The sequence below is a fragment of the Procambarus clarkii genome, chromosome 40 (genome assembly GCF_040958095.1).
Source record: "Procambarus clarkii isolate CNS0578487 chromosome 40, FALCON_Pclarkii_2.0, whole genome shotgun sequence".
NCBI classification, from domain to species: domain Eukaryota; kingdom Metazoa; phylum Arthropoda; class Malacostraca; order Decapoda; family Cambaridae; genus Procambarus; species Procambarus clarkii.
Genome location: NC_091189.1, coordinates 21,577,271 through 21,605,180, shown reverse-complemented (window position 1 = coordinate 21,605,180; position 27,910 = coordinate 21,577,271). Strand labels below are relative to the sequence as shown.

The 27,910-nt window shown below is 39.5% G+C and overlaps 2 protein-coding genes across 5 annotated transcripts in view; one reads left to right on the top strand and one right to left on the bottom strand.

Moving 5' to 3' along the window:
* The window catches only part of LOC138349885 (serine/threonine-protein kinase 11-interacting protein-like), a gene marked incomplete at its 5' end in the record, with an annotated part of 63,789 nt that extends 55,532 nt beyond the window's left edge, over positions 1-8,257 (top strand). Inside the window, 1 exon segment of one of the 2 annotated variants that reach the window (XM_069338818.1) lies at positions 318-8,257. In XM_069338818.1, the coding sequence (XP_069194919.1) occupies positions 318-809 (492 nt within the window). 2 annotated transcript variants of the gene reach the window in all.
* Positions 7,941-20,531, bottom strand: LOC138349548 (transmembrane protein 121B-like). Of its 3 annotated transcripts, none has more exons than XM_069338820.1 (2): positions 20,402-20,531; positions 7,941-11,503 (listed from the first exon to the last, which is right to left on the bottom strand). In XM_069338820.1, exon 2 carries the CDS (start codon positions 11,499-11,501, stop codon positions 10,437-10,439), a length of 1,065 nt encoding a protein of 354 aa, XP_069194921.1. In that variant the 5' UTR covers positions 11,502-11,503; positions 20,402-20,531; the 3' UTR covers positions 7,941-10,436. The 3 variants fall into 3 exon arrangements, with proteins under 3 accessions (XP_069194921.1, XP_069194922.1, XP_069194923.1); XM_069338821.1 differs by having other exon boundaries at positions 20,461-20,506; XM_069338822.1 differs by having other exon boundaries at positions 20,365-20,496.
* Positions 20,532-27,910: the final 7,379 nt, after the last annotated feature.

The following is a 27,910-nucleotide window of genomic DNA, read 5'->3' as shown; positions in this document are numbered from 1 at the left end:
TCTGTTTACTGGAGCCTGAGAAACATGCCATCTGAGTATTCTAATAGTTCAAAACATGTACTATGGTACAACAGTCCATTTTTGTACATTCGACCAATAGTTGCTATAAGTACTGCCATTTTTGGAGGACAAGTTACATATAACAGGATGGTACTGGACTAGCACTTCTAGGTAGGTTCATGTCCCTGCTTCATGTGAGTTTATCAGTGAAATACATAATAATTTGCATTTAATTTTCAGTGGTAGTGTTATACAATGGAAAAACAAGTAGTATAACCAGTTTTAAACAATATTTATAAGTTCATATGTACCTGCAGGACTTCATCGGTGTTTATCGAACGAAAGGAGGCGACCTTCTCGGCATGACTCGAGTCACAGATGGAACTTCGACTGATAATGAGAAATTGGCGGGAGGAGAAAGGTTTACACAAGCCAATAATCAAGACTGGTGTGAAGTTACTGAAATTACTAGAAAGTTGAAATATGATCCTAAGTACCCAATTCTAGGCTACAGTGATAATGTCATTACACCTTATGACAACGAAGAAAAACATGCATTAAACACAGTTGATCAGCTACCTGCAAACCCTGATAGTTCCTTTGATACTGTGTGTGAAGCAGCAGTTACTGAACATATGGTTGCTCAAAGCTGCCCTTACACACCTGAATTTACATTAGATACACACAAGCATGATATTAATAATGATAAAACTGATAGCAGTTGTGTAGTTAGTTGCAATTGGCAAGAAGCTGCACCAATATTTGAGGAGAATATAGGAGGAGAGTGTAATGTAGTTTTTACCCAGTAAACTCATGTGAATATACATGTCTAAAGTGCTGTTTGCCACCATGAATCACTTTAATAATTTATAACAGTACATGTATTATCATGTTTGCTAAACTATAAAGCATCTGTATTTAACAACCTCCCCACCACATCCTCAAAACAGAATAAGTTGACAGTGCATCTTAAAGGGGCGTATTACACTTTTTTAAATGTTGTTTAATGTCAACCAAACTTTTTTTACTAGTTGTATATAAGAAGGGCTGCAACTGTTCTACGTTTCTGTATTGCACCCTATAAAGAAAGGGAGATTTTTTTTCCAATGAATTTTACACATTTTCAATAACTACAACCACAAGTTTCAAATGACATCATTTCTATGACACTCATATATCATATTAGCATATAATAAAGGATTTGGCTAAAAAGGATTATCCAAAATACGTTTAGTTTTACTAATACAAGTAGTCAAAGTTCCCCCAAAAATATATGTCAATATTTCATGTTTGCAAAGCTTTATAAAAACAATAAATGAACTTAGGAATAAAGTTTCTAGCATTATTGTAGAGACATCAACTCTACATATAAGGTGTAAATTTCATGTAAATTGAAAAAAAATGAAAGAGGAGATGCAATTTTATGTTACTTGAAAATAAATAAGATCAAACACTCTGCCACCTGTGGTTGAAGTTGACTTCAACCAATTTCCTCCAAAATCTGCATCTTTACAGATAGGCATACATTCTGTACGGTGTATAAGTTTCATGCAAATCAGCCGATAAAAAATATGAAAAAATTAAGAAAAACATCTATTTTTTTTTTTTTTTTTTTTTTTTTTTTTAGTTTGAATAAAACTGAATATTAAAATACGTTATTATATGCTTATGTGATACCTTAGAGTCATAGACATGATTTCAGTTGACACTTTTGTTTGACGTTAATTTTTTACCATTTTGGAAAATTTTTGACACAATTCAATATTTTTTTCTCCCTTCCTATTTATGCTACAATGCTGAGACTTGGGCCAGTTGAACCAAATTTTATATACAACTAGTCAAAAAAGTTTGACTGAAATCAAATCATTTTTCATTTATCGCATTTTTCCGTAATAATTCCCTAAATAATAAAAGCCAAGATCACAAAAAAATCTGTAATAAAATCAAACACCATTCCTCAGTAGGTACTCGTCTAGCTGTGCTTGTGGGGGTTAAGTTTCAGCTCTTTGGTGCTGCCTCTCAACTGTCAATCAACTGGTGTACAGCTTGTGAGGTCTCTTCTCTGGTGGTCACATCACATGATCACAAAATACAAGGTACAGTAGTTCTTATTTTGACATTAATAAACTCTCTATTTCTTCTACATTTACAATACACAAAAAATGCCTACATGGGTAGTCAAAATATTTTTGCAAGAGCTAAATGATCAAGACAGCTAATCACTCATTAAATATTATATACTGTAGCAATAAAAGCAAAACAAAATTCAAATTATTATTAACAAATACTAGCAAATGATTATTAACGTCTAAAATGCATTGATTGTCTTGCCAAATACAATGCTGGGCACTATACTGCTGTATTCGAACCAATTTTTTCCAGAGCCTTCAGATTTTTCTTCAAGCATACACCACTATTAAGCAGATATAATGGATGCTTGGTATATATATGTCAATTAACAAGTACTTTTGTCCTTCAAGCACAATTAGGCGAGTACAGAGTACTAACGAGGCAGTGACAAACAAATACACTCACCCACCTATGTATATGATAGATAGATAGAAAGCACAAAATTTGAAAAAATTTACTTAACCCTTAAAATGCGGTTATCATAATGTGTTGATTCATGGGGTAATATGGTTATCCTAATGTTGATTTAAACTATTATTGTCTGGGTTTTAAACCAATGCTGCTTATATGGATATACTAGCATTATATGGAGTGTGTTGACCAAACACTATATCCATGAAACCACAATTGACTTGATAATGGTCCAGGATGGACTAAAACGTCGTCGTATCTTCACTTTCTAGTGTGTGGTTTGGTCAACATTTTTCAGCCACATTATTGTCAATCCTCATTTGCATATGGATATAGTAGAATTTATATTGTTCCCATAAAAATATCATGCCATTAATTCATGGTTACCATACTATGCAAGTGTGATTATCATTGCAAATGTTACTACTGTACTGTATGTTAATGCAGTAATCATGGTATAAAATTTCATTATAATTACATGACATGTACCCTATAGTGATTTGTTCATATGGTTTTCACAACTATATGGTTGTAATAAAGTAAACTACTATTTATATTGTGGATATAAATAGGAGCTGCCTTGTATTGGCTACAAGACAGCAGCTGTTTATATCCACAATAATAAATAGGAGCTATCTCTTATAGGCCAATAGGCCTTATGCAACTTTTTTAGTTCTTATGCTCTTATTGATTCATTAATTCTTATATGCATAGCACTGTAAAAAGAATCATCTAGATATCCAAGGTAACACTAAGAGTCATCTGGTTCAGCCACTGTGAATAACTGATGTAAGGTCTGGTGTCGACAGAAGTGTGTTGTCCTGCCACACACCCAACTTGTTCACATGTACAAAATAGGTTATAATGTAGATAGTCACTTTCAATACATTTTGCATCCAAATTAATCATTCTATAAGGGAAAAATATTTGTATATTTCGTTTTATGCGCATAAGCAGATATGCATACAAATTTATAGCTGCATGTTAGGGGTTAAGTATCAATATCAAACCACCATAAAAGTGTTTGAAACTTCAGTGCAAAAAAAAAAGGGGGTTTTACCTAATGATACAATATAAATGACAACTCCATTGATGGATATTCATCATTTATTTGCCTCGGCAAAGAATTGCAAATCAGATTCAATAAAAGAAAATCTGTAAATAGCAATTTTTAAGGGGGCTTAATTAAGGAATAAAGTATAAAGTGTGTTAAGAGTAATTTTGATGTGAATACTTTATAGTACAAAATATTGATGCAGCTTTTTCAAGTAAAGGTTTTGGGTTGGGCAGGATTTAACTCGGTCAGCTCCAGGAATTGCTCCTTTCATATTGGGTGCGTAGGTAATTGAGCCTGTTAGTCCCGCTGAGGCTTTTGGGTCTTCCTTTAAGCCAGCCCCTTCTTCTTTTGAAGCCTTTCCCTTGGATCCCGCTTTTCTATCCTGCGGCGGTGGGCGAGGATGCTAGCTCTGCACTGGAGCCCTATGCTTTTTTTTTCTTTTCTTTTTTTTGAGATATATACAAGAGTTGTTACATTCTTGTACAGTACGCGTAGTGTTTCGGGCAGGTCCCTGGAATACAATCCCCACCGCGAAGAATCGTGGTGTCGTGCTTTGTGGTGCTTCAGATGCTGGGGCTTGTGGGGAAGGGGGGGAGGGGAGTTGGATATGGGCCTTTGGGTCCCTTCAATTCTTTGTGGTGCTTGGTTTCCTCTGAGGAGGGTCTTCTTTTCCAGTGGGTGAGGTTTTCCTACTCCTTCCCCTTCCTGTATGAGTATGATTTGGGTACGGCTCCCCCAGAGTTCATTTCCATGTGTTTTTGAGTCTGGTTCAGCCTTCCAAGGAATTCTTTCCTCTTTGGTACCTCCTACTGTAACTCAGGAGGCCCTTTTTATGTACCTTCTGCAAGACCCTTCCACTTTTGTGTTTGGGGTCTTCATCCCCATTTTGAATGTGTTATGAGGTTCCAGTCTTCCTGGCTAGCTGATAATCTTTCATTTTTGCTTGGGGCTTGACACTGCATTTGTCATACCCACACACTGGAGTGGCATGAGGTGTCGACCAAGCTACAGGTCTTTCTGGGGTTCTTCTTTTGATCCTCTCAAAACTACCTGTTTGCTCCTGCTCTTTCTTGGGATGTGCTGGTTTTTTCATCTCTGACTCACTTGCATTTTTATATTTATTTACCTGTACACACTCATCCCACCTTTATCCACTTCAACTATTTCCTTCAGCATTTTGTAATGTGTGATTATATCACTTCCAACATGCGGAAACATTGTACATTTTCTTTTATGTAATTTGTCCACTAATAAATAATTTTCACAAAACTGTGTTTATTTTAGACTATCATTATTGTTACAGAAATCAGCCCCTGCTCCCAAACATTAAAATAACATTGTTTCTTGGCCAGACACCCTCCAAATGAAGGGAAAATTTGGTATACAGTCAGCCGTGTGCTATGCGAACTCTTCAGGAAAGAAACTGAATGGATAACATCATGTGTTCTGATAAGTAGTCAGCCTGGAAAGCTAGGGGAAAAAAGTTACAATTTTGTTGCAGAAATTCGATTGTTTTGTTTGTACTCAACAATATGAGAAGATCTGATTTACTTGTTAACTTGATTATAGTTGATGGAGCATTGTTATTTAGATATAAAAAATGTGGTGGACGATGAGTATTGGGTTGACTGAAGTAGAGATTAATGGTGATAAGGTAACCTCAGCAGACTGCCTTCCACTATGTACTCTAATGTACCTAATGCCATCCCGCCAAACACACGCAGAAACTACGACGTTGGTACAACATTCGAACAAGTTTTAACACCTAACCAGTTATAACAACCAATATAGCAAGTTGTAACAATGTTCTAATACTGTATGTCATAAACACGTTAAGCAAAACAACTTTATTACGAGTTGTAACCAGTGGAAAATAGAGACAGTTTCGGTTTGTGTTTCCAGGGATGGCAGAGTTTAAAGCTTCTGAGCTATCCATTAGTGTATGAACACTGCTCAAGTGGAGTTGTATACAGTCACTGGGCAAACAGCCCATCCTCCAAAGAAAGATCCAAAAGTGATTCAGTGCACCTGCCAAACCCCGTTTATGAATGAAAAACGGTTTACACACGACTCAACTGATTTAGTTCGAACACTTCCGGAACAATTTTGCTTGAACCACAATGCTGTAAATGCTTTACCCACATACTGGGGAGCAGATAGGCGCACGCTTCTCTATTTGCACTCCTCTCTCGTCCTGTCTAAACTCGATTATGGTTGCCCTGCATACTCTTCTGCTTCTTCTACTCTTCGCCGTCTTGATGCTTTACACCATACTGGGTTGCGTCTCGGCTCTGGTGCCTTTCATTCGACTCCCGCCCTCAGTTTGTATGTTGACACTGGCTTTCTCTCTTTTCAGGACCGCCGTGATCGCTATCTTGCGCGGTCCTTACAACATCCTTCCCTCTCGCCTCTGTCGTGCTTTGACTTTTCCTCCTCCTGTAGCTCCTGTTCCTCTTCATCGTCTCCCTCCTGTCCGGTTATCTCGCTTACAGGATTCTCTTTCTGTTCATATTTCTAATGTTTCTCCTCATATTGTTCCTTCCTTGCCTCCGTGGAGAGTCCCCCTTCCTAAGTTTTATACGTCCTTGACTTGTATTACTAAAGCTTTTACCCCTCCTACAATTCTGAAAAGCTTCTTCCTTGAGCATTTTCTTCGCACTCCCACTCTATTTCCATCTTCACCGATAGATCTAAGTCTGCGGATGGTGTGGGCTACTCTGTTGTTTTTCCTGACCGTACTTATGTGTCGCCTCCCTTCGGAGGCTAGTGTCTTTACAGCAGAACTTTATGCTATTCTCTATGCTCTCGGTCTCTTGCTTTCTCATTATCATTCCTCCTTTGTGGTTGTAGTTGACTCTCGTAGTGCCCTCATGGCTCTAGGGTCCTTTAATCCTGTCCATCCGGTGGTCATCGAGATTCAACATTGGCCGTTTCTTATTTCTAGTAAATTTAAATCAGTAGAGTTTTGCTGGGTTCCCAGCCATATTGGTGTTTCTTTCAATGAGCGTGCGGATGCTGCCGCTAAGGAAGCTATCCGTTCTTGTCCCATCTCCCGTAAAGGTATTCCTTATTCCGACTTTTATCCTGTTATTCATTCCTCCATCCTTGCCCGTTGGCAGGGTTGTTGGTCCTCTGTGGTTAGTAACAAGCTGTGTACTCTCAAACGTAGTGTGTCCCCGTGGCCTTCCTCCTACCACCGTAACCAGCAGTGGGAAACTGCTTTGGCATGGCTGCGGGTTGGCCATACTCGCTTAACCCACGGTCACTTAATGGAGCACCGCCTTGCTCCTTATTGTCCGAATTGCGTTGTCCCTCTTACAGTTGTGCATATCCTTGTTGAATGTCCTGACTTCCAGGACGAGCGTGTGTCTTGCTTTCCGACCGTCCCTCGCGGTCACTTGTCCCTCGATAGAATTCTAGGTGAATCGGATACGTTTGATATCGTTCGCCTTATGCGTTTTTGTTCTCGTATTGGCATTCTTGGTGGTATTTAGCGCCCTCTGATTATTTCGCACTTTGATGGTGCTACATAGCCTTCCTGGTTTGGTGCCTTCTTTTGATAATTACCTTACCTTTACCCACATACTACAAATAATCGCCAACAGAACCTAAACACCTAACCTAACCTAAGCCTATATATGCACAAAATGCTAATATATTATAATATTAATTTGTATTCGAGAAAATTCCTGTTTTGAATGAACAGCATGTAAAAATTTATGAATGCGTCTTTGGGGTCGACTGCTGGATGTAATGGACTTGAGTCGAGGACGGGTTGGGGCAAACTAGTTCCATCTTTATTGCACATTATTTTTCAGACTACCTGCTCCACCAGTTATCCAGAAATTTTTATATGAACAAACCCCAATCAGATGTTAGGCGTCCATAAAGCATGTGGCTGACTATACAGTTCTCTGTGCATGAGTAGAACCACCTCTTTCAAATTTTTGTTTCCACACAAAAGGCCAGAAGATGAGCTTCATGAACCACCCTCAACTGCCTCTAGGACCACAAAAGGCGCTCAAATACCACATTAAGACACTCACCATAAAGGTGGATATTTCTATGGTCCGATATATTTGAGTATAAAATTCTACATTTGTTTAAACAAGTATTGATACCATTGTCGATAGATTTCATATGCTCTAACCACCGAGACTTAAAAAACACAGAAGTTAAACACATTGGACATAACCTTACTTAAAGGAACAGGAGTAAAAAAAAAAAAAAAAAAAAAGACTCGCCCACAGCCTAAGAAAAACCGAATCGAATAACACTTGGCAGGCCAACCTCATGCTGGAATATCCTTGCAAAAAGACTATCAAAGGAGAGTAAAACTAAATTATATATTCCTTATGCTTTATACAGTATATATTGTATTACATTATAAATAGGCAAGATATTTAATGCATACAGTAGCTAAACTAATGTGCATAGTGCATATTTGTTTTCATTGTTTTATACATTCTTCTAGTATATAAAACAAATTAACTCACCAATATTTTTATCTATTCTTGATTGCCCATATTAATTCATCTAAGACTGGTATTCTAGTACTGTAGATATGTAGAATACTAAGCATGGAGTGAAATAATGATAATAACCAGACCCATACCTGGGAATGGCTGTTCCTGGATTACACACACACACACATATGAGTGAATCACAAATTGCAATGTATTGTTCTATAGATGACGGTACAGTATATTATTAGCATACAGTAATCGAAGCTAATCAAGATAATGTAGGCCAAAACAAATACTGTACAATAACATCAAGTAAATAACCATTAATATTGATGAATTAATTTGCCACTTGATAACTGTACAAGTATAGAAATACATAAAATACAGAAGCAATTTTTCTAAACTAAAGTGTACATGTTTAACAAGTTATGCACCAAACTTGACAAAAGTGTCTAGGTCTACTGCAGAACAAACTTTTTATTCAGTAGTAGTAGTCTCAAGTAAAAAAATTACAAAAGTCATAAATTAGAGAGATCTTTATTGCAGATCATGACAGTTCATGTGTTAGCATTCTATCACTAATTTAAGGTCAAGATGCCTATGTAAATCAGAGCTAGGGAATCCTGGTGCTTTTTGGAAACAGTGTCATAGAAAAAAATACACAAACAGTATAATGATTTAAGTAGATATTTATCTGAAGTGACAATATAAACTATCAAATGTATATTGTGCTGTATTTACACAGTACTCTATATATATTTTAATAAAATTATAAACTGTTTAATATACAAAACCTGTATGTTATAATCTTTGTGTAAACAGTACACACCTAAACTATTGTTAAAATTCATCTTCAAGCACCAAAATTTTGTTCATTTAGGTTTCCCATTGTTGAGAACAGGAAGTCTGTTAACCACTTAACTGCGCCAACCGAGTATTCTCGGTCGGTGGGAAACTGCGCCAACCGAGAAAACTCTTAGATTTTTTTTGTACCCATTCTAAATGTTGCGCATTCCCCCTGTGCGCATTTTATTTCATGCGCACGGGGAATTTCACAATAAACCCGGCGCAATACAGTAGTTAAGCCAAGTCTGGTCACCTTAGACCAGTGGTTGTCAAGCTGGACACCACATACCCCAGGTTAAAGACCGCTGCCCTAGGCTCACAACTGACCTTTCTCAAGATGCAACCAACAACAGTTGCCTCTTGGGTACTTATTAATGCTAGAGAACCTTAACTACTATTTCACATCTAAGTATAATAAAAAATATAATTCAATGAGTTTCAATGTCAAATATTACACTAATAATACTGAGTATTCTATTGAGACTCAAAAATAAACATTTCACAGAATACCATTGAAGTATATCATGCTTTTTGAAGCACTAAACTGATCTTAGAGCTTTCATAAGATTACTTCAGGCACTAAAAAAGACGCATTAACAAAGACACTCCTGAGAGGAAACGTTTATAGAGTTAAAGGCACAGTTTCCATTATATGATTTGATTTGAAAAATATTATAAAAAATATAAGGCAAGCCATTACATGTGTGTGACAATATGAGAATTTTGAAGGAATGGAAGACTTTATAATTCCTGCTGCCTGGGGACAGTAAGCCTGTACTTGGGCTTTCAGGTGGAACTACTGACCTTCCCCAGGATGCAACCTGCAACACCACTCTAACAAAATTATCCATAACACAAATTTAATCAGTTTTGCTAGAAATATGAATTTAAGAAATGAGATTCATGAATATATTGGTATAAATCCTAATCAATATTAAATCATTTACGATAATAACAGTTACATCATTACTTGGCCTATAATTTTGCACATTTTATGTTGCACAAAGTCTATAATTTTGAATACCATGTTACAATACTACATGGTCTATAATCCTGCACACCTCATGTTGCAATACCACAAGGTCTATTGCACATTATGTTGCAATACTACATGGTATATAATCTTGCAGATGACCAGGAAAAAACTATTTTTGGAATGACAGTTGTAGCTTTAAGTTTTTAAAAGTTATAAAATACACACCATTTTGGAATTACTGTAGAAAATAGCAAAACATGAGCCACAACTTCTGTAAACACTAAAGTGATAAAAAATAAACTCCAAAATATTAACTACAAGATGGAGAACGTTCAAATTTTTGTTATTATCTGTTCTGCATAAAATTATTTAAATGAGAAAACACACGATTATCTTAAATTTCTAGATACATGTATCAACAATTAACAGAAGTATAACTACTAGTTTATAAATTGGACCCAAAACTCAACTGTTCAATCTGGCAAAGCACAAGGCCTTGGACATCTTCCTCATTCAGTTTTCACTATTTGAAAATGTCTTAAGAATTAAGTTATACATTGTGTTTCAGATCAATTTCCTCAAATTTATCACTGACTGTTGTCCAATCACTGCTACTGTTTCCAGCATTAAGGCTGGCTCCACCAGATGCTTCTGCTTCAATGTACACACGTCTCCGCTTATCAAAATAGTTGGCAATGACGGCTCTTAATTGCTTTATATCTACCCAAACTGATGTCATATTTGAAAATAAAAGGAAAATATTTTTAACAATAAAAGGAGATACCGAGAGTGATATACCTGCCCAGAGGTACACTCGAATCACAAGGTAAGTAAAATTAATGATCCATAAATGGCACAGTTTATATGCAATGGAAGAGAAGAGGCACACAGCACTTCGACCATAATTACTGCGGCTTAGTTTAATTAGAGCTATACCTGGAAAAATAAAGTTCAGACAAGAAAATGCTATTATTGCATTTTCCAAGTGCACTGGTAACACAAAGTTACTTTCTGACTGGATTAGTAAGGAAATAAAAGTCACAGAGTCTAGTATTTCAAGAGATGTTCCATGAGAGAGAGACTTTATATAACGTCCACGGTCACTGTTGGGTTCTTTAATGGTCTGACCTTCAACAAGAACAGCAAAGATTACACATGTTAAAGCTAGTATAACTTGTAATAATTGAGGGCTTAGAGCATCATCTGGACTAATTTTATTGGGTATTTCAGACTTAAAAATAATACCAACTTTGGTAACCATCAGACAAGAGTATGCCATCCAGACTAAAAATGGCAAAGGATGCTGTCCAAATATCTTTGTGAAGGTTGGAACTCTGCCTGTACCACGACCCAGATCATTCTTCATGTTTTCTTTTAAGGCTCTCTCATATTTGCAGCTCCTATAGCCACTTGACATTGCAGCAACAAAAGCAAATATCAATAGAAAGTCTGGTATTAGCCAAAAGTAGTTAACTATGGCAGTATGATCATCATTCAGTATGTAGACATCAAGTAAGATACCTTGTGTCATCACCAACAGAAGGATCACCCCAGTCAGTACCGTGTGGTAGAACAGCTCCTTCGTCAGCTTGAAAGGGCACACACCCCCAGTCATGTCTGAAAGTTACACACAAAACTGTACATTAGGCCTTACATGTATTTGAATTTCAGAGACAGCATCATTTAAGTTTTATCTTGCTTGTTAAAGGTAGATTAAATATATACATGATCATTCTGTGGTATTTTTCTTTTCTCAGTTTTTGTTTAAAATTCTTTTAAATTTTATATACTGTAGTGTTTCTTGTTAAGTTTGGAGTTGGGTATCATTAGTTTGTGACCTTTGTCTACATATTAATTAATAATTATCATATTCTCTGGCATTCATGTGACTGTTGTATTTCTGTATGCCCCCTACAGGCTTTCCCGTCATGCATTGCTTTGTTACTGTATGGGTACTTTGAAAGTCAGTTGGATTGGTATAGAGTATGAGCCCTGCGAGGTTCCATATTTGTACATTGATATATAGACTGATTGTATGTAATTTTGGTTTGATTTTAATATTTTTTAGGGTGGAGGTCTGTTGTGCTAGGGTTTTGTGATTACTGTACTGTGCGTCAGGATATAGGTACATTAGCAGTAATGAAGATTTTCCAGCGTTTACAATATTAAGTTCACAATGTTGAGAGTATTTTGGCTGTAAGTACTAATGAAATTATGCTCCATATGGGTACCTCTTTGATGCATTGTTTTCATTACTGTATGAGTATAGTACCTTGACAGCTGGTTGGATTGGTGTGAGGTATGAGCCTTGTGAGTTCCATGTTTGTAAACTGAGGCAGAGAACAATTGTATGTAATTTTTGTTTGAGACTAGTCATGCTAAGATTTTATTGGGTATAGATGATGATATTTTCTTCCTTTGTTGTAAATACATATTGTATTACTGTGTTTTAGTAAGTAAGTAATTATCAAAAGAAGGCACCAAACCAGGAAGGCTAGGTAGCACCATAGAATGTACGGAATAATCAGAGGGCGCTAAATATCACTAATGATGTCAATACGAGAACAGAAATGCATAAGGCGAATGATATCAAAAGTATTCGATTCACCAAGAATTCCATCGAGGGACAAACGACCGCGAGGGACAGTCGGAAAGCAAGACACACACTTGTCCTGGAAGTCAGGACATTCAACATGGATATGCATGACTAAGAGGGACAATACAATTTGGACAATAAGGACCAGGGCGGTGTTCCATTAAGTGACAGTGAGTTAAGCATGTATGGCCAATACGCAACCTCGCCAGAGCCGTTTCCCATTGCCGGTTACGGTGGTAGGAGGAAGGCCATGAGGACACACTACCCTTAAGAGTACGCAATTTGTTACCAGTAACAGACGACCAACAATCCTGCCAACGGGTAAGGATGGAGGAATGAATAACTGGGTAAAAGTCTGAATAAGAAATACCTTTACGGGAGATGGGACAAGAGTGGACAGCTTCCCTAGCGGCAGCGTCTGCACGCTCATTTAACCACTTAACTGCGCCAACCAAGTATTCTCGGTCAGCGGGAAACTGCGCCAACCAAGTAAGTAATTATCAAAAGAAGGCACCAAACCGGGAAGGCTATGTAGTACCATCAAATGTGCGGGATAGTCAGAGGGAGCTAAATATCACCAAGGATGCCAATACAAGAACAGAAATGCATAAGGCGAACAATATCAAAAGTTTCCGAGTCACCAAGAATACTATTGAGGGACAAACGACCGCGGGGGAAAGTCGGAAAACAAGACACACGCTCGTCCCGGAAGTCAGGACATTCAACAAGGATATGCATGACCGTAAGAGAGACAATGCAATTAGGACAGTAAGGAGCAGGGTGGCGCTCCATCAAGTGACCATGAGTTAAGCGAGTATGGCCAATACGCAACCTCGCCAGAGCCATTTCCCATCGCCGGTTACGGTGGTAGGAGGACGGCCACGAGGACACACAACTCTTAAGAGTACGCAGTTTGTTACCAGCAACAACCGACCAACAAGCCTGCCAACGGGTAAGGATGGATGAATGGATAACCGAGTAAAAGTCGGAATAAGGAATACCTTTACCAGAGATGGGACAAGAGCGGACAGCTTCCCTGGCGGCAGCATCTGCACGCTCATTTAAAGAGACCAATATGGCTGGGAACCCAACAAAACTCAACTGACTTAAATTTACTGTGAACAAGAAACAGCCAATGCTGGATCTCGACAACCACTGGATGAACCGGATTAAAGGACCCGAGAACCATGAGGGTACTACGAGATTCAACAACAATGACAAAGGAAGATTGACAACTAGAAAGCTGGAGACGAAGAGCATAGAGAATAGCATAAAGTTCTGCTGTGAAGATGCTAGTCTCCGGAGGTAAGCAACACATATAAGTGCAATCAGGAAAAACAACAGAGTAGTCAACACCGTCTGCAGACTGAGACCCATCAGTGAAGACGGAAATGGAGCGGAAGTGAGAAGAAAAGTGCTCAAGGAAAAGGCGTTTCAGAACCGTAGGAGGGGTAAAAGTTTTAGTGATGCGGGTTAAGGATGTACAAAACTGCAGAAGAGGGACTCTCCACGGGGACAAAGAAGGAACAACACGAGTAGAAATATTAGAAATACGAACAGAAAGAGAATCCTGTAAGTGAGATAACAGGACAGAAAGAGGGAAGTGGTGAAGAGGAACAGGAACCTCAGGAGGGGTACAAGTTAAGGCAAGCAGGGGATGGTTTGAACAAATTTGGAAAAAGAAGTGGAATTCATAGTGTTGTGAGGCATGGGGAGGCTGCCAGCTCAGCCAAACCAACGGCTGAAAGATTTATTGAAGAATTTAAAGAGTTTGCAGAAGCTGAGGAAAACCTACCACAACAAGTGTTTAATTGTGATGAGACAGGACTGTTCTGGAAAAGATTGCCTAAAAGGACATACATTACCAAGGAGGAAAAATCATTGCCTGGACACAAGCCTATGAAAGATAGGTTTACGCTTGTGTTGTGTTCAAATGCGAGTGGCAATTTGAAAATTAAACGCTTGCTTGTGTATCATTCTGAAAATCCAAGGGTTTTCAAACAGTATAAAGTGCAGAAAAACCAAATGTGTGGGATGTGGAGGGCTAATAATAAGGCATGGGTGACTAGGATTTTTTTTTCGGAGTGGGTGAATGAAGTGGTGTGCCCTGCCATTGAAAAATATCTGCAGGAGAAACATTTGCCCATCAAGGCCCTGCTTCTCCTCGACAATGCTCCTGCTCATCCTCCAGGCTTGGAAGATGAATTGTTGCACAGATACAGTAATTTTCTCACAGTAAAGTACCTTCCTCCTAACACCACTCCTCTAATTCAGCCTATGGACCAGAAAATCAAAGCAAATTTTAAGAAACTTTATGAAAGGGCACTTTTCCGGAAATGTTTTGAAGTGACTGAAGCCACAAACCTCACCCTCAAAGAGTTCTGGAAACACCATTTTAACATTTGTAGTGCTTCAAAACTCGTTGACAAAGCCTGGCAAGAAGTGACTCAACGAACCCTAACCTCTGGCTGGAGAAAATTGTGGTCTGAATGTGTGACAGAACTAGACTTTGAGGGGTTTGAGCCTGTAAATGATGTGCCTGTTGTTGAGGAAATTGTTACTCTGGGCCAGCAAATGGGCTTGGAATTGGATGGTGCTGATGTGGAGGAGTTGGTGGAAGAACACAACGAAGAACTGACCACCAAAGAACTCCAAGCCCTTCAAAAGGAACAGCAAGAAGACACAGCTGAGGATGTTTTTCCAGTGGAGGAGGATGAGGCAGTACAGAATGTCCCTTCCACAACAATTAGGAAGTGGTGTCAGATGTGGAAAAAAATGCAAACTTTTATTGAAACGACTTACCCAGAGAAAGCTGTAGTATGCCGTTGCATAAATCTTTTCAATGACAATGTGATGCCTCACTACAGAGAAATCTTGTGAAGAAGGGAAAAACAGTCTTCAATGGACCGCTTTGTTGTGAGAAAATCGAGCAGTGAGCCACAACCAGGACCTAGTGGTATGCAGGCAAAACGTGCCAGAGTGCACCCCAGAGAGGTCCTCACTGCCTGATGTTATAATGGGAGGGGACTCCCCTTCCAAACAGTAACACCTCTCCTCCTCCCCCCTCCTCACCATCTTCCATATGCCAACAGCAGTCATCAGCAAGGGTAAGTAATAACTTGAACATACTTTTGTAGTGTAGATTTAGATGAATTAGATATAAAAATTTACAGTTTGAAGTGAGGTTTTTGGGTAGTCAGGAACGGATTAATTCATTTCCCATTATTTCTTATGGGGAAATTAGCTTCGGTTTACGAGCTGTCTCCAAAAACGGATTAAACTCTAAAACTGAGGTACCCCTGTACCTTAAATGTCTCGTGGCTATTTATGCTAGATATCATTATAAATACTGTACATATTCTACTTGTTAATATCATCAATGAAATTTTCTATAATTTGAGCAGAGAAGTGCGACGACTGGATCACTGTGAACAAAATGCTGATATGCCAGCAAACACACTCCAGGCAACAATATATATTGGATAAATCACTCCACAACACTTCCATTTGGACGACGGGAGACATCTCCCGTCACGCAGGGTGCAGTCGCACCTCCACAGATCTCCAGTATCATCTATTGATACTGGTAATGGCTCAAAAGGGCCACCACTTACGGGCTATTCATGCCCGTGCCACCTTTTGGGTGGCTTAATCTTCATCAATCAATCAATCACCACAAGACTGTCACTTGTGGTGATTGATTCTTGTGGAAAATACATGGATGGCGATATACTAAAGAAATTGTTCACGACTTTTGTTAGGCCAAAGCTAGAATATGCAGCGGTTGTGTGGTGCCCATATCTTAAGAAGCACATCAACAAACTGGAAAAGGTGTAAAGACATGCTACTAAGTGGCTCCCAGAACTGAAGGGCAAGAGCTACGAGGAGAGATTAGAGGCATTAAATATGCCAAAACTAGAAGACAGAAGAAAAAGAGGTGATATGATCACTACATACAAAATAGTAACAGGAATTGATAAAATCGATAGGGAAGATTTGCTGAGACCTGGAACTTTAAGAACAAGAGGTCATAGATTTAAACTAGCTAAACACAGATGCCGAAGAAATATAAGAAAATTCACTTTCGCAAACAGTGGTAGACGGTTGGAACAAGATAGGTGAGAAGGTGGTGGAGGCTGAGACCGTCAGTAGTTTCAAAGCATTATACTGTATGACAAAGAGTGCCGGGAAGACGGGACACCACGAGCGTAGCTCTCATCCTATAACTACACTTAGGTAATTACACTTAGGTAATTACTTGCTTTGGGCAATTCTACGGACCCATCCTAGCCTTTCATTGGTGGACCGACCTAGCTCTTCACAGGTGGACTGACCTAGCCCTTCGCAGGTGGACCAACCTAGCCCTTCACAAGAGGACCAACCTATCTTTTAGCATGTGGACCAGCCTTACCATTTGGTACCTGGTTGATACCTGGTTGATGGGGTTCTGGGAGTTCTTCTACTCCCCAAGCCCGGCCCGAGGCCAGGCTCGACTTGTGAGAGTTTGGTCTACCAGGCTGTTGCTTGGAGCAGCCCGCAGGGCCACGTACCCACCACAGCCCGGCTGATCCGGAACTTCTCTTAGAAAACCGTCCAGTTTTCTCTTGAAGATGTCCACGGTTGTTCCGGCAATATTTCTTATGCTCGCTGGGAGGACGTTGAACAACCGCGGACCCCTGATGTTTATACAGTGCTCTCTGATTGTGCCTATGGCACCTCTGCTCTTCACAGGTTCAATCTTGCATTTTCTTCCATATCGTTCACTCCAGTATGTTGTTATTTTACTGTGTAGATTTGGGACCTGACCCTCCAGTATTTTCCATGTGTATATTATTTGGTATCTCTCTCGTCTCCTTTCTAGAGAGTACATTTGGAGAGCTTTGAGACGATTCCAATAATTTAGGTGTTTTATCGCATCTATGCGTGCCGTATATGTTCTCTGTATTCCCTCTATTTCAGCAATCTCTCCTGCTCTGAAGGGGGAAGTGAGTACTGAGCAGTACTCGAGACGGGACAACACAAGTGACTTGAAGAGTACAACCATTGTGATGGGATCCCTGGATTTGAAAGTTCTCGTAATCCATCCGATCATTTTTCTGGCTGACGCGATATTTGCTTGGCTATGCTCCCTAAACGTTAGATCGTCGGACATCATTATTCCCAAATCCTTGACATGCTGTTTTTCTACTATGGGAAGATTCGATTGTGTTTTGTACCCTGTATTATGTTTCAGATCCTCATTTTTGCCGTACCTGAGTACCTGAAATTTATCACTGTTAAACATCATGTTATTTTCTGCTGCCCAATCAAAAACTTTGTTGACATCTGCTTGTAGTTTTTCAATGTCTTCAGCAGAGGTAATTTTCATGCTGATTTTTGTGTCATCTGCAAAGGACGACACGAAGCTGTCACGTGTATTTTTGTCTATATCAGATATGAGAATAAGGAACAGTAGCGGTGCAAGGACTGTACCTTGAGGTACAGAGCTTTTAACATCGCTTGGACTAGATTTTATCTGATTGACTGTTACTCTTTGTGTTCTGTTCGACAGGAAATTGAGTATCCAGCGTCCTACTTTTCCAGTTATTCCCATTGACCTCATTTTGTGAGCTATCACCCCATGGTCACATTTGAGTGGACTGGCTTAAAGGTGTTAGGCATGAACAAATTCACAAGGGTCGTGATGAGGGTTTGAACCTACGTCCAAGAGGATCCCAGACTTAATCGACTGTGGCACAACATAGTTAAAAAAAAAAAATGTTGAGGCACAGACACATACAACAGAGACTGCAGGATCCATGTGAGGTCAGCAGAACTCCCAGTTGTAATTCTTTTAACCATGTTGTGGCACAGTCGATTAAGGCGCGTCTGGGATCCTCTTGAACGTAGGTTCGAACCCTCAATCACAGCCCTTGTAGATTTGTTCATTTGATGCATCACACTATTGTGATTTGTGTGTGTAGTGTCAGGCATGATCCAACACCTGAACCAAGGAGATTACTCAATGTAGGTATATGTGGTTTGATCACGTATGTGATTGATAAAAGTAAGTTCTGCAGGAAGTACCAGACCAATTGGATTGCAATAGATATGTGGACACTAAGCAACAGCCTTTTAAATCAAGTCTGCATTAGACAAGCTTAGCCCCATGCCAGCAAATCAATCCAAATAGTACAATGAAACATTAATAACTTGCACTTCAATTAACAGTAAACTCCCTTAAAACTCAACTATATAAAAAGAAATTCTTAAACGTTTTGACACATTCCCGAAGGCTGTACGACGGGATTGAAACCACATCCCTGGACTCCCCAAGCACACATTACCAACTGTAACTGCATCACGGAGTGCACCTGGGAAGCCCAGGGATGCAGTTCAATCCCATCATACAGCCTCAATATTTTCTCAAAGATACATCATGATTTTGTCATTTCAACGCGCATATCCCCAAAATTTCCTATAATTTTTACCAGCTAGTGGAAGTTTCTAGTGTCACTTTTTTGTTCATGGTGCTGTAGGGCATAATGTTCACTGATACAGAGTACAGCGTGGTATTTGGCTTCCAAGAATCAAATGTGACGATAACCACATTTGCTAGTGAAATGCTCTGGGTATAGATGAATGTGGGGCATTTATCTACACCTAGATAACTACCAAAATTCCCAGATACCTATACTACTGTACCAAATTCATAAAATCCTCTTGCAGAAGATTGATGGATTAAGGAGTCAAAATCCACCACTCACGGAAAGTTGCACAACAGGTAAGAGCAGCAGTAAAAAAAGCTAGCCAAACCCTAGGAATAATCAAGTGTACCTTTGACTTTAAGGAAAAGAAGGTATAGAAGTGATTCAACTGTGATTCTTGGTGCTTGGAATTATTGTATCCAATCATAGAGACTAGGTAAGAAAATTAATTCCAGAACTATGTCAACTCTCATACTAGCAACGGTTGAGGGCCTCAGGGCTAACTAACAACACCACAAACCAGGCATGACAAGGCAGTTCTCATTGACACTTAAAATATTGAACAATCTGGAGGATGTTGACCCAGACAATTTCTTATATTTCAATTTCAGATATAACACAAACGAGGAGCAACGGTTTCAAGCTCAACAAGCTGCAATTTAGGACTGAAAACAGGAAATGCTTTTTCACCCACAGGGTTATAAACCCATGGAACCGTCTACCAGCCAAAATGGTAAATGCAAAACTGTATTGAACTTTAAAATCCAGCTAGAAAAATTTATCAGGACACATATGGGCTACCTTTCTTTATCTATATTCAATAGTATCTACCTCATCCTGGGTACCTTTGACAAGCCGCCGGCTTCCTGTCCTCGTTGAGACCACTAGTGTTAGTGACCTTCAGGTAAATAATTTATTTTTATTTATGTGCATACTATAGAGTTATATAGAGGTCCCCCTAAGGTGGAAATAGTGACCCTTCCCAGGATGCAACCTCACAACAGTTGCCTAACTCCTGGGTACCTATTTACTGCTAGGTGAACAGGGGCACTAGGTGTAATGAAACAAACCCAAAACAACCTGTAAATTGAACTCTGGTCCAACATGTTATAAGTCAACTACACTAATTACTGTGCTACCTGCGTACGATCCTACCTCTTTTCCCACAACTAAGCTGTCCCATCCCAGCAAATCCCAGCCTAGCCTAAATTCACAACTCAATCCAGCCACACCAAACTCAGCCTAACCTATCCTACCCAGCTAAACCTAACCAGACGATATCAACACTTGTAATAAATATAATAATAAACAATATATTTTTTAAAAGGGCGTGACGTCAGAGCGTCCCCAGACCACTGTGGCTTGCAGCATACTTCATGCCAAGTATAACACACGCCACCACCGCCCCTACACACCTGGGCATGATGCCCCACCAAACAAGGCCACACATACTGTAATCCAGGAACTAGATGTCCCAAGATGCCCATGCCAGGTTGAGGCACCACGCCTACCTGTTGCTCCTTCACTACTGTCCAACACCCTCCCCACCGCTGACACTCTGACGTCACACCTCGCATATTTATATATATATATATATATATATATATATATAAAGCACAAATATTAATATTTTACTTATATCAGGCTAGATTTGGATAGTTATGATAGCTTAGATTACAACGGGGAAGTTAGTTTAGATTAGGACAGGATAGAATAGGTTCGTTTAAAATGTGTTGTTATGACGTTGAACTTTATCATTTTCGACCTTTTTTGAACCCGCTCCGCGTCACCATTAATCATTTAACTCCAGGTTACACTTTTAATATTTTTATCCTCTGAACATTAAATTATTCGCCCAAAAACTTATATTTAATTCAAATAATATATGTATATATATTTGGTTTAGGCAAATATGTAATTTAAAGGATGATAATAATAATAATAATTAAAAATAATAAATATATATTATTATTTAGTACTGATATAAAATTGCTGTGATTATTATCAAATGTCGCCAGACATTATTCTTTATTAAAAAAATAACAGTGATGACGTATTTTGTTATTACCTGAATTTACCTGAGGGCCATTATCTCATACGTATATCATCACATCATTATCACTAAACATTAGTAAATGGTAAAAATATATGTGTGCGATATAGTCAATGTACCGAGTGTCTTATATCCTCCTCGACGAGAACAGGAAGCCGGCGGCTTGTTATAAGTGACTTCCGACCAAATGGTATGAGGTACCTTGAGTTCTGTATTTATTTAATACACTCAGAAATATTGAAGATATTCATATGCTGTACCCATATTTTGCTAGTGGAGGCTAATAGACCTGCCTGTCTTACTTTTCATGTTCTCTCCTTGATTTTTAGTCAGAGTTGATTGTTTTTGTATTGAGGCTGGTGTTTTCTCCCTGATTCCACGTATGATTAACCATCCTGTGAGATGGGATTATTAGATGAACTTATAGCTAGTTTTGATCTATACTGCGTAATCTTTCATATAGAATAGAGTAGCAGCACATTGTTCTGTATACCTAAGCTTGTTAATAAAAAAATCAAATATCCTCTCCCACATTTTTTTATTAACAAGCTTAGGTATACTCAGTTTTAAAGACAATTTATTTAACACGGGGCACACGCACAAGGGAACACAGGTGGAAACTAAGTACTTAAATGAGCCATATAGATATTAGAAAGAACTTTTTTAGTGTCAGAGTAGTTAACAAATGGAATGCTCCAGGCAGTGATGTGATGGAGGCAGACTCCATAAACAATTTCAAATGTATATTAATATTTTTTAAATTTTTGGCCCGAGGGGCGAGTTTATTGGGCAGCGCCACTCATCCTGTGAGTGGACATACCGGCATAGCAGCACGTACAACACCCCCCAATAGGAAGAAAACCCGCTGGGTTGTTGTTGTTATAGATTCAGCTACTCGGAACAAGTTCCAAGTAGCACGGGCTATGATGAGCCCGTAACTTACCTGGCACAGGAGCGGGGCAAGTAACACGGGCTATGGTGAGCCCGTAGTGGACTTACCTGGCACAGGAGCGGTGCTGCCCCCCCCCCCCCCCCCCCACTGGGTTGTTCATCTTGTCACTTATACCCAGACATAGCTGGGACTTGCTTAACTGTCTCAAGTGAACAGCTTATCAAACAAGATGATTAACATTTGTCAACCCTTAAAATTTTACGTTATCATGCGGGTGCAAAATGGGGAATCTTTCAAGAACGGTTATCTTGAGATGATTTCGGGGCTTTTAGTGTCCCCGCGGCCCGGTCTTCGACTAGGCCTCCACCCCCAGGAAGCAGCCCGTGACAGCTGACTTAACACCCAGGTACCTATTTTACTGCTAGGTAACATAGGGGCATAGGGTGAAAGAAACTCTGCCCATTGTTTCTCGCCTTCGCCTGGGATCGAACCCAGGACCACAGGATCACAAGTCCAGCGTGCTGTCCGCTTGGCCGACTGGCTCCCTTATCTATATCTAGTATCTATATTTGACAAATAGAATTTTCCTAACTCAAACAATGTGGGGCTTATTATTCTACACATATTTATAATGACTCCTAGATATTCACATTCTCTCAGGTAGTGGTCAAGGCCGTGTCCGTCACTCACCACAGATTCTGCAACTCTGCTGCTCAGCTGTTGTTTCCATCCCGAATATCCAGCGATATTTGCATCCAAAACGGATTCTTGCTATTACTGATTCCCTCCCGCGGTCATCTCTTCGTCCACAATGATTTGGATTGCCAGCTGCAACCATACTGATTCACTAATTTGTTCTTCTGTCCTCCTTTCCTCAGTTACCTTGTCACGGTGAAATGTTGCCTGATAATACCTTTAATTTGTAGAAGTCTTGGGTATGAAGTATTCAATTTGGTCTCCTTCAGCAGCCAGCACATATGCTCGTTCATTTCCACAGATTCCAACATGGGAGGGGATCCACAGAAACTTGACGACTCTACCCTGATCGATTAGTATTCTCACAGCTCTCTTGCTCTCACCGACTATCGCACGATTTTTGTCCGATTTTTACTAAGGCTTTGTAGTGCTGCTTTTGAATCAGTGCAGATCACTGTACCGGTAGTGCTTCGTTCAAGTAATCTTAACGCCATAACAATGGCAGTTAGCTCTGCTTGCTTTGAAGAGGCATAGTTCTCAATACGTGCTTTTCTTTTAAGGCATTATTCCTAACTACAGTCTATGTTGCACCATGAGGGGAGGGAGATTAGATTATGCTTGTTTGATAAATGCTGAGGGTATAGAGGGGAATTGTCTTACTGTGGATGAAATGCTAAGTGATCATTTTGCATTACAAATACAGCTTAAACTAAATAAAAAGCATGCCTGCCTTCAGAGGAAAAGGTTAAAGTTTAATGAGGGAGAATTAAGGGGTCTTGTTGACCATATTAAGTCTTGGTATGATACTTATAAGCCAGTTTCGGCAGAAGCATTTTATAAAGATTTAATTAAGGAGGTAGATGTATTTAATGCAACATTGAACCGGAAAACATCTAGTATAAAAAAGCATCCCCACAGAAAAAAAAAATTATACACATGACAAGATGCTTAAGGGGTGGCCATTAACAATGAGAAGAGCTCACAGGAATTGGAATAGGAATGGTAGGACTGAGGAAGGGAAGAATGCTTTACTGGCAGTTGCTAGGCTGTGTGGGGAGAAGAGAAAGGAAATTAGGAGCAAGTATTAGCAGGAGTTTGCAGAGAAAGTTGGGAGTAACAGAAACTTGAAGGAAATCTGGCAAGACGTAAATAAAATAAGGGGTAAGAAGCATAATTTTGTTGCACATCCAGACCCGCAAGGAATTGCAAATGGTCTCGTAAATAAATGGGCGGAAGCTGCCAAACTTAGTTCATTACCCGCTGTAACGAGAGTCATTAGATTCTTGGAAAGATCTAAGAAAGGATTTTATACTTATAGCAGGTAACAGTGGTGATGTCACTTGCACAGATATTACCAGAGAAGAACTAATAACGGCGATTAAAGTTGGGAAATCTACCGCCCCTGGGGAGGATGGAGTAACTTATGAAATACTTAATGAACTTGCCGTTATGACGAAAAGCCCACTTTTAGACCTCTTTAATATTAGTTATAAAGAGGGCAGTATTCCCAGTAAATGGAAAAAAGCTATGATCATCCCTATCCCTAAAGCCAATGGAGAGTACAGACCTGTGTCTTTAACCTCGTGTTTTTGTAAGATGATGGAGAGGATCATTTTAAATAGACTTTTATATATAATAGGTGATCAGCCGTCTAGTAATTTGTTTGAGTTCCTCAAAGGAAAAAGTACCTCTGATTGTATTATTAAATGTCTAGCTAATGTAAATGATTATTATAGAATTTTTATTGATTTACAAGGAGCTTTTGATAAAGCCAACAAAGAGGTTATTTTATGAATTAGCTGGTCTTGGTGTTAAAGGGAAATTATTGCGCTGGATAGGGGATTATCTTTACGAAAGGAAGGCTCAGGTGTGGTATCAAGGTTGTATGTCAGGTGTGAGGTCTTTTGAACTCGGCACACCTCAGGGAGGAGTGTTGAGTCCCACTCTGTTTAATGTACTAATGAATAAGATAGCATCTGAGAGATACTCAAATGGGGTAACTCCGATCATATATGCCGATGATATTTTGTTTCAGGGCAAAGATATTTCAAAGGTTCAAACAGTGTTGGACAATTTCGGAAACCTGTGTCACCATATGGGACTGGTGGTTAATGAAAACAAAACTAAGTTTGAATGTAGAAGTCGGAGGCCCATTATATTGAAAATAAACGGAAAAAAATATAGAGAGAGTTAATATATATATATAAATATTTAGGCATATATGTTGGATATACCCATGAGAGTTAGGAAGCTGAGATGAACAGACTGTTGGGTCAATGTCGGAAGAGATTACAACCTCTGAAGGCCTTGGCATGCTGTGGAAAGGGAGTGGGAGTCCCTGTGCTACGAATGATATACTTGAGTACTGTAAGATCTCTTATTGATTATGCTGCACCTGTCATTTCTTGTTTTGGTAAAGGTAGGATGGGCAAGTTGGAGAAGGTACAAAATGAAGCCATGAGAATTATCTTAGGATGCCCAAGAAATGCTATGATTGAGATAATGAGGATGGAGTTGAATCTGCAGAGTATTGGGGATAGAATTGTAGAGATAAATGTAGCCTCTGCCATTAGATTAATGAGAGGTGGGGGAGCTAATGAATTAATCCTCTCGATTCAAAAGGTGGGAAGTAGTGAACAGTGTATGATGAAGAAGAGAGTATATATGAATAACTTATGTTCTAGTGTTATAAAGTATGATATTACAGAGTGTATTGCTGTGCCCAAGAGAAAATTCACACCACCATGGGAGGATTGTAATGTAGATGTAGTAATTACTCCCTTGCAAAAGAAAAAAGTATGTATGAAATATGAGAGCTGAGGGCAACATACGATTGTATAATTAGAAAACTGCCTACAGAAAACACTGTACATGTGTATTGTGATGGGTCAGTAGCTAGGGATGGGAAGGCAGGATGTGGAGTCTTGATTAGGGAGTTCACTGACATCGGCACTGTAGATACTGTTATTGGACGCCGCTTAACTGACAATGTCTCCTCAACGCAGGCTGAACTCTAAAGTGTATTAGCAGGATTACAGGAAGTAGTCAAATGTGGTAAAAATGCTTGCTTCTTTGTTGACAGCAGAGGAGCGTTAGAGGAATGAGTCTATACCCTCTGGGAGATCATTTACGTATATCAGAAACAGGATAGGTCCGAGTACAAAGCCCTGTGGGACTCTACTGGTGACTTCACGCCAATCTGAGGTCTCACCCCTCACTGTAACTCTCTGCTTCCTATTGCTTAGGTACTCCCTTATCCACTGGAGCACCCTACCAGTTACTCCTGCCTGTTTCGCCAGCTTATGCATCAACCTTTTATGGGGTACTGTGTCAAAGGCTTTCCGACAGTCCAAAAAAATGCAGTCTGCCCATCCTTCTCTTTCTTGCTTAATCTTTGTCACCTGATCATAGAATTCTATTAAGCCAGTAAGGCAAGATTTACCCTCCCTGAACCCATGTTGATGGGTTGTCACGAAGTCCCTTCTCTCCAAATGTGTTACTAGGTTTTTTCTCACAATCTTCTCCATCACCTTGCATGGTATACAAGTTAAGGACACTGGCCTGTAGTTCAGTGCCTCTTGTCTGTCACCCTTTTTGTATATTGGGACTACATTAGCCGTCTTCCATATTTCTGGTAGGTCTCCCGTTTCCAGTGACCTACTATACACTATGGAGAGCGGCAAACAAAGTGTTCCTGCACACTCTTTCAGTACCCATGGTGAGATTCCGTCTGGCCCAACAGCTTTTCTCACGTCCAGCTCCAATAGGTGCTTCTTGACCTCATCACTTGTAATTTCGAATCTTTCCAAGGTCACCTGGTTTTCTGCCACCTCTCCTAGCGCTGTGACTTCTTGTTCTATTGTAAAGACCTCCTGGAACCTTTTGTTGAGTTCCTCACACCTCTTTGTCATTCTCTGTGTACCTGTGTGTGTGTATGTGTGTGTGTGTGTGTGTGTGTGTGTGTGTGTGTGTGTGTGTGTGTGTGTGTGTGTGTGTGTGTGTGTGTGTGTGTGTGTGTGTGTGTGTGTGTGTGTGTGTGTGTGTGTGTGTGTGTGTGTAGTTATAACGTATCTCAGGTGTATCACCACTGATACCGCCACAAAGCCAGTTGTTACTAATTATGACTTAAGCTTAAAGATACTTAACACTACTTAATGCCGCTACCACCTTCGTCTTTGATCAACATAAGTACTTAACAGTAACCGGCGACGACGGCTACCGGTCACGGGAGAGATAACGATGTGAGTTGAGGATATTACAGACTGGGGGGGGGGACACGGTCCACTTCCACTATTCACTGGTAACTCTCTATGAATGACTAACAGGAACGAATGGATACACCAAATGGACAATTTAGTAATATATATTTATTTAATTAAGTTCAATTTAAAAATTCTAATCTATCTTCCCTATCAAGGCAATAGAATGATCAACACTTGTGATGTTAGAACATAAGGGACCAGTACTCACTCAAGATACGACAGTGATGAAGCTTCCGTGTAGACACCGTCAGTCTCCCTCCCACTGTGAGGCCCAACACTACCCGCCAGACTCCTGTCTCCTCTGAGACAACACACTCTCTCTCTCTCCCTCGATTGGTAAAGATTAAGCTACCCAAGAGGTGGCATGGGCATGAATAGCCCATAATCTGACTTAATCAGATTAATCCATTAATTACCCAGATTAATCCAGATTACCATCAGAGTGCCTCCCTCTGATTGAAATTGAAATTGAAATAAGTTTATTGAGGTAAAATACACACAAAGAGATGAGGTAGCTCAAGCTATTCTCATCCCGTTCAGTACATCGTATACATATAATACATACGTATAATACATACATATAAACACATCCCAAACAATAAACATATTACCAAACTTTCTGAGAGATAAACATCTAAACGTCTGGTCAACATAAACATCTACATTTCCTCTCTGATTGATTGATAAAGGTTAAGCTACCCAAGAGGTGGCACGGGCATGAATAGCCCGTAAATCTCTCCCTCTCTCGTAACGAGCTTTTATACTCGTCTATCCCCAATTTTCCGTTAAATGGACGGATTTGAATCTGGTAACATTAAGGGGATCGCCTTTAAACTTTAGAAACTACTCAAGGTGAGGTTACTGTAACCTAACCTCACCTCCCTGTGAATGTCTGTAAGTCAGGAGCCATCCCAAATCTACTCAAGTCCCCTCAACAACTGTTACATAGTTAACAGATAATTTTTACAATGACATAATCACCTGTAATGTTAGAATGATGTTTTGATTTGGGTCAAGAGAAATGGAACACCACGCCACAGGCTGCAGCTAGAACTGGC